We start from the raw sequence: 13,105 nt of genomic DNA on the forward strand, positions 1-13,105 counted from the left end.
ACTTACGAACAAATTCACCTTACGAACGATCGTCCGGAACGTAACTCGTTTGTAAGGTGGGGAGCGTCTGTATATCAAATTGGAATTAGTTTTTTTTTTAACGTATGAATATGGTTTAACATGAATGTTACACAACATTCCATTATTCACTTTTTATCTTAAAGAAAAATGTTTGGTCTGCATAAAAAAATTGCATAAACAAAGTAGCCAACAACATTTTCTACGACAGTTTTACATATAGAATCCAAATAGCTTATTAGTTTTTCTCAACATGCTGCTGCTTTTTGTAATTTGACATTTTCAAAAAAGTACAATAATAATAATAATAATAATGCTTGATTGTTATTTTGTCAAAACAAAGCCGGAAAAAATGTTTACATGCCGAGTAGCTGCAATTTCAACCAAGAATGCTTCCCCACAAAAATATGCCTTAAACTACCAACTCAACCTCAGAAAGTCTAGGCTGCATATAACAGATTGGATACTTAGCTGTTGAGGCTACGACCAGTAGGGAATAAGCTTACAGTACCTTTAGCCGGTCCTTGAACGCTTCTGTTAAAAGTTTACTCGTTTCAAAGCCAGTTCAGGTATTGTTCTTGCGACCTATATTAAAAGTTGGTAGTGCGCATATTCCCTTTAAGTTGTGCAGCTGGGCTAGTGTACTAGCTAGTAGCCTACCAAAAACAGCCAAAAGATATAGCGTGTAACAGAAAAACTGGAGCATATGGACACAAAATGAAAGGTATGAAAGGTGAAAAACTGACCTAGTAAATATGTCATTCTTGTTTATTTGCTATTGATTGCCACGAGAAATACAGTACTGTAATGGCCATTGCTTGTTTTTTTAAAGGTCATAATTCACTCCAAAGAGTCCATTTAAAATGTCAGCGTGAATGTTTCTTTGTCAGAATCCGCCCTGCGACTGTCTGGCGATAAGTCATGGGTGCATCCAGCCTTTCGTCCCAAATCAGCTGGGATAGACGACAGCTCACCCATGAGGACTAATGAGGACAAACGGTTTGAAAATAGACGGCTGGATGGAAGTGGCTGCATTTGACGTGAACGTGGTTCAGTGCCAGTTTCAGTTCAAAGTTCATCACTGAACACCATTTTGATAGTTTTGATCCAGACGGGTAAAACTTTTCAACGGTTACGAGCTAACGTGTTAATCAAAGCTTGAGACCTTGAGGATTATTTCTGGCTTGTTGAAATCAGAGATTGTGCCTCAGACACATAAGAGGGCCACCAAATATGTATTTCCTCCCCGGCCTCCAATCTTGAAAGGCGAGCTGATCCTCGTAACGATGTCTCCGGAGCCTTTTTCATCAGCTCTGATTTCCTCCAGGCATCTTTCTGCCAATCTCACAACTCTCTGGTGAATATCCCATGGGCTGACTGCTGGAGATGGCTTCTTGTGCAGTAATAGCCCATTACATATAATTTCTCTCACACAGACACAACGCGCGCGCACACACACACACACACTGTCACAGTATGATTGACACCGCATAATCATTGGAAAATGGCTTATTTTCAAGTGTGGTGAGAAAACAGGTGTGACGCCCACAGACGTTTACAGCAAATAGTGGCAGCACACATGAGCCCAAACGAACATGCACATGCCATAGTGCTGCAGAATTTCTGAGAAGAAATTGAAATAAATTAAACCCTTCATCATTGTCACAAAGAAAATTACACATTGCTTGATGGTGCCCATCTGGTTCTCTACTTGTCTTGTATTCAGTTGGCAAGTATTTTAGACTAACACTGCTAGGTTCTTATTTCGTAGACAATACAAAAAACTAAGACAATGTGGATTGGCCTCTGCCAAAGATACCAAAGAATTTTGTAGGCACTGCCGAGGCGGATAGGGGTCGGTCCAGTGTGGTGGCCACAGTCGATCTCTGCTTTTGGCAGATGATGTGGTTCTGTTGGCTTCATCAATCTGTGATCTTTAACAATGACTGGAGCAGTTCGCAACCGAGTCCGAAGCGGTTGGGATGGAAATTAGCATCTCCAAACCTCAGACCATGGTCCTCAGTCGGGAAAAGGGTGCAATTGCAGTCTCCAGGTCAGGTATGAGAACTGGCTCCAAGGGAAGTTTAAAGTATCTTGGGGTGTTTTTCAGAGTGACGGAAGAATAAAACAGGATATCGACAGAGTCAAAAGGTCGATACGGTCCTACCCTCAGCTACGGTCATGACTGAAAAAACAAGATCCAGTTTCCTCCACAGGGTGTCCCCGGGGTGTCCCTTGGAGATACGGCGAGACGTTTGGTCATCCAAGATGCTGCTCCTCTGCATTGAGAGAACCAGATGAGAAGGCTTGGGCATCTGGTTAGGATGTCTTCTGGATGCCTCCCTGGTGAAGTGTTCCATCTTGGGAACGACCCAGGACACGCTGGAGAGAATGGGTTCCCCAGCTGGCGTGGGAACGCCTTGACATCTCCACCGGAAGGGCTTAATGAAGTGGCTCGGGAGAGGGAAAGGTTGGGCTTTTCTGCTATTGCTGCTGCTCGCACAACCAGCCTCTGGACAAGCGGAAGAAAATAGATGGATGGCAATTTTAATCCTGAGGTTAAAATGCTTACACTGTTCAGGGTCACTGTAATATTTCCTTGCTTGACGTAGCGCTATGTTCTGGACTGATCGCCGATCAATCAAAGGGCGATTGTGAATGTGGAACTGAGTGGGAACAGCTGTAAAAAAAAACGCATGCAAGAGGTTGGATGGTTTGATGTTGGATGGATGGGTGGATGATGGCGGATAAAGTTCCTGCTCATCTGTATTTTTCCAATGGAGAAATTTGAAAAAGGACTAATCAAATGTATTCCCAACCCGCATTCTGGAACAGATTGTGTTTTACTTCCAATGTATTTCATCCTTTTTTGTCCACTTTGTCCTGCCACCCGACTCCCCACACACAAACACTCCCTCCCTGCCTCCCTTATTTACTTTGGATGTAATTGAAATCTCATCGGCTCTCAGTTTAGTTACAGTAGATGAATAATTCATACATTGGTGACGTCTAGGTTTAGCTTCAATTACATACTCGGTGACTATTTCCTGTGGGAACGAAATGGAAAAAGCAGAGGCAACTCTTTAAAATGTTGTTTACATTTGAATAAATCAATCTTGTCCCATTATAAATATCTTTCCTCGTGCCCTTGGGCCACTGCAGTAGCATGCTTTTACACGGCTCTTTAAAGATTCACGGGTGATAACTGCTGCCTGTGCCACGCAATGTTGCTTCGAAAACAAATATTTACAATGCAAGCAGAGGGAAGCATCTATTGCGAAACTCAAGATTACCGTTCGAGGAATATTACCTAGCCTAAATGAACACCACAAAAGCCGTTAGTGGGAAGAGGAAAAAAAAAAGTAGGTGCACAAGAAATTTAGTGTAGCAGAAGTCATTGCTTCTGGATTTCATTTCCTTCTCACTCCCGTCTTCATCATTCTGCTTTTGTTTATTCTCACGGTGCCTGTTATGCGATACACACACGGCTGTCATTAACACTCATATTTATGGCACTAGATTACTTGGCTTTATTAAACTTGCCTCCATAGTCTCTGCTCATGTGCATTTTGTATACAAATTCGAGCATGGTAGAGAATTTGAGTAGAAGTATTTGGCTACATATTATGCATTCATTTTCTATTGCGCTTATCCTCATTTAGGTTCACGGATGCAGTTAACTAGCTTGCTATGCGTATGAGCCAAAAAAGAAATAAATATACTGTATATATAAATAAATATATATATATAAATATATTTAATATATATATATATATATATATATATATATATATATATATATATATATATATATATATAAATATATATATATATATATAAATAAATAAATATATATATAAATAAATAAATATATATATATAAATATATATATATATATATATATATATATATATATATATATAAATAAATAAATATATATATAAATAAATAAATATATATATAAATAAATAAATATATATATATATATATATATATATATATATATATATATATATATATATATATATATATAAATAAATAAATATATATATATATATAAATATATAAATATAAATAAATATATATAAATATATGTGTGTGTGTACACATTTTGTTATTTTTAGATTTTGTTATTTATTTTTATTGCAGCCCAACACAAGTTCTTCAGTTTTTTATCACTTCCTGTGTCCTGCCCAAAATCATTTATTTAGACTTCAATGTAAACGCAGCGCAGATACAGAACCGCATCATCGTGAGTGTCGGGCTTTTGGGAGACCATTAAATTTGAACTAGCTTCGAGGGTAGCAGGTGGTAGGATATGAGTTTGACGGTTGAGGAATCCAAACTGAAGAATTAAGGTGTTTACACACTGGAGCAGTGATGAAAAATGGATCTGCTCACTGGTGAATACATTAAATATGGCAGCAATGCAAATTTGTTACACACTTGGTGATAAATTGATCTGCCAGCTCATTTGGCAGTGTCTGTGTTCCAGTTTCTCATGTCATGTTGGGTTGTTTATGTGGTACCTTGATGGCTTGCAGCGCTTTTGTTGTTTTCTTTGCATATTTGTAGACATTTAGCGTCACTGCGAAGCTGTGTGGTCGTTTTAAATACATGTGCAATTATCTTTGATTTATGATTAGTTTGACATTAAACTTCAACTGGGGGTGGCAATAAACAGCTTGAAGCCACTGTGTTTAGGAATAGTTCACTGCCACTATACAGCAAGTTAACCATCACAGAAAGATTCTCAAATTATTCTTGGATTACCAATTGTGGTGGTCTCGTAAATTTTTAAGGCAAAATCCATGATCAGCTTCCCATTTGCCGACTCTTTCTCCTACCACTCTTTTCACTCCTCCTATTCTAAAGTCTCACAATAACACCGTGAGCGCCACCCTCTAATCTCTTCATCGCCTCCTCGCAGGTCGAACAATGTGTCCTGACAGTTGACAAGACCCTGTCCCCCCCCCCCCACCCCCCAGGAGCATAAACAGCTGTGACTGGTAGCGAGATTAAGGAGTCCAAGATAGCATCTTGTGGTGCAGATTGAAAGAGAGAGGGAGATTTACGACGATAGCAAGAAGAGAGAAGCGCTCAAAGGATAAAAGGAGCAGCAGCGCTTGCATTTGCAGTCCTGTGCACAAAAATGACATTCCATAAAACCTAACTGACATCAAACAATAACTGGAAAGCCTGTGTGGGTAGGCAAACAAAAGGATATCAGGATACTGACCCAATTTTCAGCTTCTTGGCATTTTTGTTTGACGAGCTGGAGCTAGTTTGCTGTTTGGAACAACAATGTTTAATTTTTTAATAAAAATCCAAAATAGTAGCCAATTTTACACAGGGATGCTGCAATCAGAAGTGTAACAGAAGATCCAATATTCACTTTTTACACAGATGCTGCCTCACCTCTTATGAGCCTCTGGATGTGGAATATTTAGACATCACCCCCCCCCCCCTCCCCCAATCCATGTCAGATTTGAACCTTATTGAACACCATATGTTCCGTTATACATGTGAATTCATATTCCACATATTTGTCCGACCACTTTTTTTCTTTTTTGCCCAACATAGTTAGTCTGGATTACACTAATGACGAAATCACACGACATACCATCAAAACAGCCACAAGTCCACCATTGAGCGCACCGAGTTCCGTCATCACCTGCAGCCAATGACAGCCAAGCGGAGCGTATCATCGCATTGACCTCCACAAAACACCTGAAACTGACTCACCGAACTTCTGGGATTTGATCGAACCCAGGTTAAGACCCTTGAGAAGTTGAGGTATTAGGGATGGCCGAGTACCGATACTAGCCTTGTTTTTACGGTATTGCGAGGCTGTCGATAGCAGCCACCGAGCATAAAGGCATCAATTTGACATCGAGTAAGTCCTCCTTGGCAGTAGTTGGCGCTACACTGCGGTAGGCTGGATCATCATCTGTTAATTATTTATTATTGTTTCCATTTGGTATACTGGAAACATTTATCCCAAACCACTATGTAAGGAAATTGGCAGGTTAAACAAATCCGTATTGTCACTCTTTGTGACCTTATTTGGGTAAAAAAAATGGAATATAAGTCAATTGGGTCGACAAAAAAAAAAAAATGTTTTGTTGTTTTCAGAGTTTTCAATTGATCAAATTTAATGTCATGTATAATATTAAACAACTTTTTACTAACAATTAATTAAGGTTGTTGACCATTTTTGTTTATTTGCAATGCTCTGGGGAGTACATTGGAAGTTTCACCAAGTTGCATTTTTCTACTTACCCAAGATAGCCAGCCATACCATTATCAAAAAATGCCCTCTGTAAGAAATGTGTTTACCTGGAGTAAACATAGGAAACGTAAACAATACACTGTACAAATGTTGTTGTTTTTTGTTTTTTTAGATGGTTGGACATAGAAAGATGTGACAGTTACAATGTGGCAAATGTGATTATGTACAGCATATTAAGTCCAAGAAGAGAAAAGTTTAAGAAAGGCATCCAAATCAGATTGAGGCATCAAGATTCTGTTTTTAAAAAACACACACAAAAAAACTTAAGGATAAGACAGGAGCATTCTTATTATTGGTTTTCCGGAAGGAAGAGAACATTTACCCAAGGATCCATGAAGAAAACATACTAAAATATAGGGTAGAGCATATCGCCGCTGTTTGTTTGCGCTTTCTCTCGAGAGCATGTGCATTGCAGTTCACTGCACAGACTCTGAATAGTAACCCTTCATATGTGCGCGTGAGCCGGCAGACCGCCACAAAAGATCTGCGGATTCAAAGAAGCTGAACCTGGGAGGGGAAAAAAAAAAAATAGACCTGAAAGCGTAGCCTGGTGCAAATCCCACCTAGGACTGCCTCACAGCTTGTAGGGTTTTGACAATATTCATCCATCCATCCATCATTTTTCGATAGCGCTTGCCCTCATTAGGTGACATTGAGCTGAAGAAATCACCGGCAGGGCTGACAATGGATTTGTATCCATCACTTGCGTGGATTTTCTCTGTTTCATTCCAGAAACATGCATGTTAGATTCATTGTCACCATATAGCACCCCCTACAGTCAATACGTTGAACTTCAAGATGGCCTTGTCAATCCCGGTTATAATTGGCACCAGAGAAATCAACTAAAATGACCCCTGTGGGTCATTTTCATCAACACACCAGTACAGCTTCACCGGCCAACTACTCATCCACCTGAAAAGTGAACTCTGCACATGGCCTTTTTAAATGCCAGGTCGCTTTAAAACAAGCCATTTATTATTGCTGTAGCCACTTTCGTCCTAATTTTAGATTACAATATTGACTCCATGTTTTTGACAGACTTAGTTTTTAGCACGGGTGGAGCAGTGTGGCTCACCAACAAACTAAGAATTTTCACTTTAATTCAGTGTCTTAATGAGTTGCCCTACCCCTTCCTGTAGTGTAGCCAAATTCTTTTAAAACTGAATCAAAGTGTAAAATGATTTATTCAAAATTTCATCATTCGTTTTTATCCATTTCAATGTTTTTACATGGAACCGGTTTGCGTCGATGACCATAATATTGTGTTGAAAAAAATACTTAATTAATCGACTGAACTGCAACTAAATTCTGCCATTAAAAAAAAACTCACAAAAAAACGAATGGCAAAAGTTATTTGTACTTGGTGAAATTATATTTCAGATATTTGTAATTCAGTTTTGACAAGGCACTGAGATTGTTTTTTGCCAAATCACAGTTACTTTACAGTTATCTTGAGTGAAAGTTGCAACTATTCAAAATAGAACTGCTCGACTATGAAGAAAATATCATTTATTTTTGGTACAAAAGAAGAACATTTTTAAACGTAAAAACTATTTAGATTATATTTATAAGACAAATACAATTCTTTAAAACACTATAAGTTACTTTTGGATTAAACGAAATGTATTAAATTTGTTATTTTAAAATGTATAAATTTAAACAACTCAAACAACTTAAAATTACCATTAATAATCTTTTTTGGGGATAATTATGCTAATTTTGTAATTGTGGAGTGTAATGATTGAAATTGAATTTTGAGTAATTGCACAGCCCCAATTAAAAATGTAATGAACTTGTTGGTTAGACATTATTGACATGTACAACGATAACTCCAGATGACAACTACTCACTGTACTTGAAACCGTTTGACCTTGTATTCTTTATATACTTTAATCTCATGAGTCGTGTGATTGGAATTATGGATATGTGTCAAAGATTTCATTTGGCAATCAATCAAAAGGCTGTCAAGAAAGATAAAAGTTACACATTGACATTGTCACTCCTACGGATGTATTACTTTTATGCCCTCCTCTCCCCAAAAAGAAGGCCCGCATTGAAAGTATTATAGTATAGTATGGTTTGATTTATGACTTTGCCGTCAATGCTCCCATTTGTCTCACTCAGCAATGTGTGAAGGACATCCAATGGACGAGCTGCCCGTGGAGATTTGTTTCCTTATATATGCGCTTGGTCGTTTCATGCAGAACATCTGCAATCATTTTTAAAGTAACATTTCAGCATTTCAATCAGTCAAAAGTTACAGGGTAGAGGTAGATCATTGCAATGAATGTGTTGAGAAGCCGGGTAAATAATTTAGATGTACATTGCAATGGTATACACATTGTCCAATTAAGTCCACGAAAACAACAAAATAAGCTGTTTTTCTAATGTGCAAACACCACTTTGCATGTATCACACAACCCCATTGGACACACAGATACAAATCTTGACCGAGACCAACAGATTGCGGTGTGTATTTTTAATGAGACTCATCCTGCCTCATTGTGAAAGCTTTTACCGCTCCATCTTGTACAAGTATTGACTTTCTGTGCTCACTGTGCCCATTTGTGCACATCTGAAAACCTCTACAAAGAAGCAACACTATGGCCGGATGCTGGTGTTGTAATTTCCCCGCTAACATGCCCAAATAACACACGGGGGCCCTTGGACATCGATACTGGATCTCAGCCACGACAAACGTGGTGCACGTTGACAAACGATGGCTGAAAGATGTCGTGGAGTCACTCAGTTGTGACTAGCTGTAATTTACTGTAAGTGTTTCTGTTTTACGGGGATGTAGAGAGAATACAAAAACGAGAGCGATTTAAAACGATACAAGACTTATAACTCATTTTCCAGTATTGGATTAGGCATTGTGCATGAAGAGTACAAATACAAATATATCTGGCATCGTATTCCCTGAATTTTCTTTTAAACAGATTTAAGTATCAAAATAAGAACATACCGTTGTGAACGCCATTATCCTGGTCACGTGATCGTGATGACGTATCCCGTGCGTAACCGAAAGCCGTCTTCGTTCATTTCGTTGGGAGTTTGATGACGTAATGGGCAAGAAAAGGCCGTCTTCTATCCCAATAACTGCGCCAATTCTGATCAGAGTAACATCCTCAGCACGTCAGGTTTCATGTCATTCCGTGTGAAGGTGGGATGGTGGGGGATGGCCTCTCTTAATGTGGCCTCTCCTAATGTGGGCAAAAGCGTGCTTAGAATACAACACGTTGCTTGGCCTAGCAGTCACCCGGATGTTAACAGTCCAGGTTAGGGACCGTCCACAAGTTCAATTTTCAGAGTGAATAATGTCAACGGTGACTTGACTGGTTATTTGAGCCTCTGTAACATGCAGCTTGCAGACGGTTCCCAACTCCGACTCGCTATGAATGAGTCGGTAATATATGCGTGATTTACGCATGCGACACGCCCCGATGATCACGTGACTGGCCAAAATGGCCGTTACTGTACTTAATGCAAAAATATTCATAAAAAGTGCTATAAAATAATAATCGCTCAACACAAATTGACATTTTTTTCAGGGAAGAGTTGAAAATTTCACAGAATTGCTGGTTAGTTTTTCATAAGTATTGTATTCCTTTAAACTAGAAATGCTTTCAAGAGAGGGCAGAGACGTGTGCCAAGGTGGAAAGATCGTCTGCATATCAACACGAAGCTGGTGTAGAATCTATACGTGACTACCAAATTCAGGACAGGGATAAATGGTGAAACATTTTTACAGTGAGAACGAATGTACTTTCATGTAATAAATGATAATTATGTATTTTTTGAAGTTGTGATGGGCTGTGAATACGATCACAGTTTGTTTGCATTCTGGGACAAAGAAGGAACCATCCATTTGTTATTCCGACGTGCACCAAAAATGTTCTTGTTATATGTGCCACTGATCCCCAGAGTGTCAGGACATTTTTATTTTCTGTGCCTAATCTTGCTGACTAAATAACAACTAATATCGATGCAAGCAACACCTCTGCCGCCTTAGAGCTTTCACGCTTGGCTCAGGTAATTATTCCAGAACTTTTAGGAAATTAATGTGGAAATATATAAACAGCTACATAGTAAACTTGAAAATAAAAATTGATTATAAGTACCTACCTTTTTAATTAAGTGATTAATCAAAATTCTAAAATGTGATTAATCTGATTAAAAAATGCAATCTTTTGACAGCTCTAGTGAGAATTCAACACATCTGGACCAGCCGTCATGATTGTGTTTCATCTCTTCTAGCAACTATTAATATGCAATCGGTGGTGCTAATTATCCAATTAGATGTCGTTAGGCTGCTGCGGAGGCGCAGAAAAAGATTATAATTTGCGAATGTTGAATAATTTTCAAAAATTAGGTCTGAGCAATTGAAGTGAATAAAAGCAAACAGGTGGAAATACTGTTGAAAATTATTTTCTGATTTATGAACAGGATGTAATTTCGTTGTTTTTCTTTCTTGGTTGTTTTCTGTACATTTAGGATATAACACCTAATAGCAACTAACTGTAAGTAAATGGAAGTTTGCTTCCAAATAAGTTTAAGCAGCAATTGATTATGTAAGCAAGAAAATAGTCATTTGAAGATCAAGCAAGTACAACTCCAGTGTTTTGTATTAATTCACTTGTTTAGTTACATAGAGCGAAATTGTGAAATTCATGTTAACAGCTCGATTTGTTTTTGAACCTTTACTTGCCCTGAATCCACTATCGATTCGTCCTGGTACTGAGAATCACCAGCATATCAAAAGTGACAAGTTCAATTCTTTTTAAATGTCTCTACTTGGTGCATTGCTATGCCACTCTCAGGGACTCTTACAAAATCAATGGAGCTGCAGGCCAAACAACTGAATTGAAAAGTTTTAAGTGCTCACATTTCATGTGATGCAGCTATGTGGCCGTGGTCATTGAAATAATTAAAAATGGGGGATTTAAAGTCTTCCAAAAAGCGTGTGTAATTTCATGTTGTCCACAATCCTATTTTTTTCTCCCATTAGAAGCCATCAAAAGGACAAAGATGTATTACAATACATAAAATGGGGTTAGGTTGTCCATATGACCATAATTATAACCCTTATTAAGTTATTTCAACAATAAGGGCTTAAATAACTAACTAATTAAATACATTTGAGGTGTCAGGCGATTAAAGTTTTCCATCGTAATTAATCACATTACTTCAATAGTTAACTTTGATTAATCGCAAATTTTGTACCTGTTCTAAATGTACAATAAAATGTGCAATTTTTTTCCCCGTTCTCGTTAACATAAAAGTGGAAAATGTTAAACTAATAGAAATGATTGCATCTTTTAGTGACTGACACAATAATTTCATAATAATTCATAAAATTGAGTTAAAATTAAAAAGATGTACTATGCTGTAAAAAAAAAAACCCCGAGTGTGTTATTATTTTGTGTTGAGGTCATTTTTCTGCCACTAGATGGCACTATTGCATTTGTATGACATTGGTGACATGTCAGTGCATTTTCCTTTTCATATTAAGAGCGATCTAATCTTTAAGATGAAGTAACTTGTGAAATTCTGCAATTTTTTACCACTAGGAGTATGAAAACTATTAAAGTCATGTGATTAATTACAATCAAAAATGTTAGTCACTTGATGCAATAAGAAAAAAAAAAAAGATTATTAAAAATTTGGGGCGTCTGGCGATAAAAATTTTTTTATTGTAATTAATCGCATTAATTCACCAGTTAACCCACATTTTACATCTGTTCTTAATGTACAATTAAAAAAATATATCTAGGTTTTCATACTCTTGTTAAAAAAAGTGAGAAAAAAATTTAAACTAATAGAAATACTTCAAACGAATTTTTGACGTCTATAGCCGTCAATGGCAGTTAACCATCTTGCTTTCACGCTGCCATTAAGAATTTGTGGTGCATACGCAAAAGGTCAAAGCCATATATGCCAGTCGCATCCACTTGGCTGACACAACGCTGTGTCCCTGGATAGTGAACTGAGACGGAACAGGTAGTCAAATAAACCAAATACATTCCTTCCAAAAATAGAACTCTAAGGAATGTGAGATTTGGTCTTTTTCAATTCACAGTTGAATAACTATTCTGTAGTAAATGATTTATCAGCCAGAAAGAAAACCAGTGCAATCTGATGGATGTAATGTTCTAATGTCATGACACACTTTTGTATTGGATGCTCTGCTGATGGATGACGTTGAGAACAGAGGAGCCTCAGTCGCCCCGGACAGTTGTGTGGTTACTGCATGAAGTATTTCCAACGTCGAACCCTGTGGCTCAAAGTTAGCACTTTTTCTTTACCTAATAACCATCATTTTTCTTGTCCAACCTTCAGACATATGCTCGCTCATATGTACAGAGCTACGAGTTTCGGTTGACAGCCAAGCATTTTTTGGACCCGGGGATGAGAACTACTAGAGCCTATGGAGTCCACGTTTATTGATTGCGGCTGCTTCGGATGATTGATCAGGACAGGCTGTTGGTAGTGCCGTGAGAATATACCTAATCCAACTAGAGTCGTGTGGGATCATGTTTTGTCAAAAGTCTAAGTCAAGTTTGCGGAACAAAAAAGTGAATATCAGAGGTGAGCAATTTAAAAAAAAAAAAATGTTGCTGGTTTTCTCCAGCTTCCGTATGTCTTTGTTTTCATTGTCTTGTGAAACTTGGACGATAATTACAATGAAAAGTAACTACTGTGTGGCAGAAACTCATTTTTGGCTCTCGTCTGTCTTTTCTTCCCCACGACACAGCTACCTGTGACAATAGGTGAGGGTGGCGACAAAGATTAAAT

General features: G+C 37.9%; 1 protein-coding gene across 1 annotated transcript; it reads right to left on the reverse strand.

Moving 5' to 3' along the window:
• Positions 1-833: 833 nt before the first annotated feature.
• LOC144034108 (uncharacterized) lies at positions 834-9,535 on the reverse strand. Its single transcript, XM_077542656.1, has 2 exons — positions 9,276-9,535; positions 834-2,530 (listed from the first exon to the last, which is right to left on the reverse strand). The coding sequence occupies exons 1-2, from the start codon at positions 9,288-9,290 to the stop codon at positions 2,198-2,200; spliced, it is 348 nt and encodes a 115-aa protein (XP_077398782.1). The 5' UTR covers positions 9,291-9,535; the 3' UTR covers positions 834-2,197.
• Between the last annotated feature and the right edge of the window lie 3,570 nt (positions 9,536-13,105).

The sequence above is a fragment of the Vanacampus margaritifer genome, chromosome 14, assembly GCF_051991255.1.
Source record: "Vanacampus margaritifer isolate UIUO_Vmar chromosome 14, RoL_Vmar_1.0, whole genome shotgun sequence".
In the NCBI taxonomy this organism is placed as follows: domain Eukaryota; kingdom Metazoa; phylum Chordata; class Actinopteri; order Syngnathiformes; family Syngnathidae; genus Vanacampus; species Vanacampus margaritifer.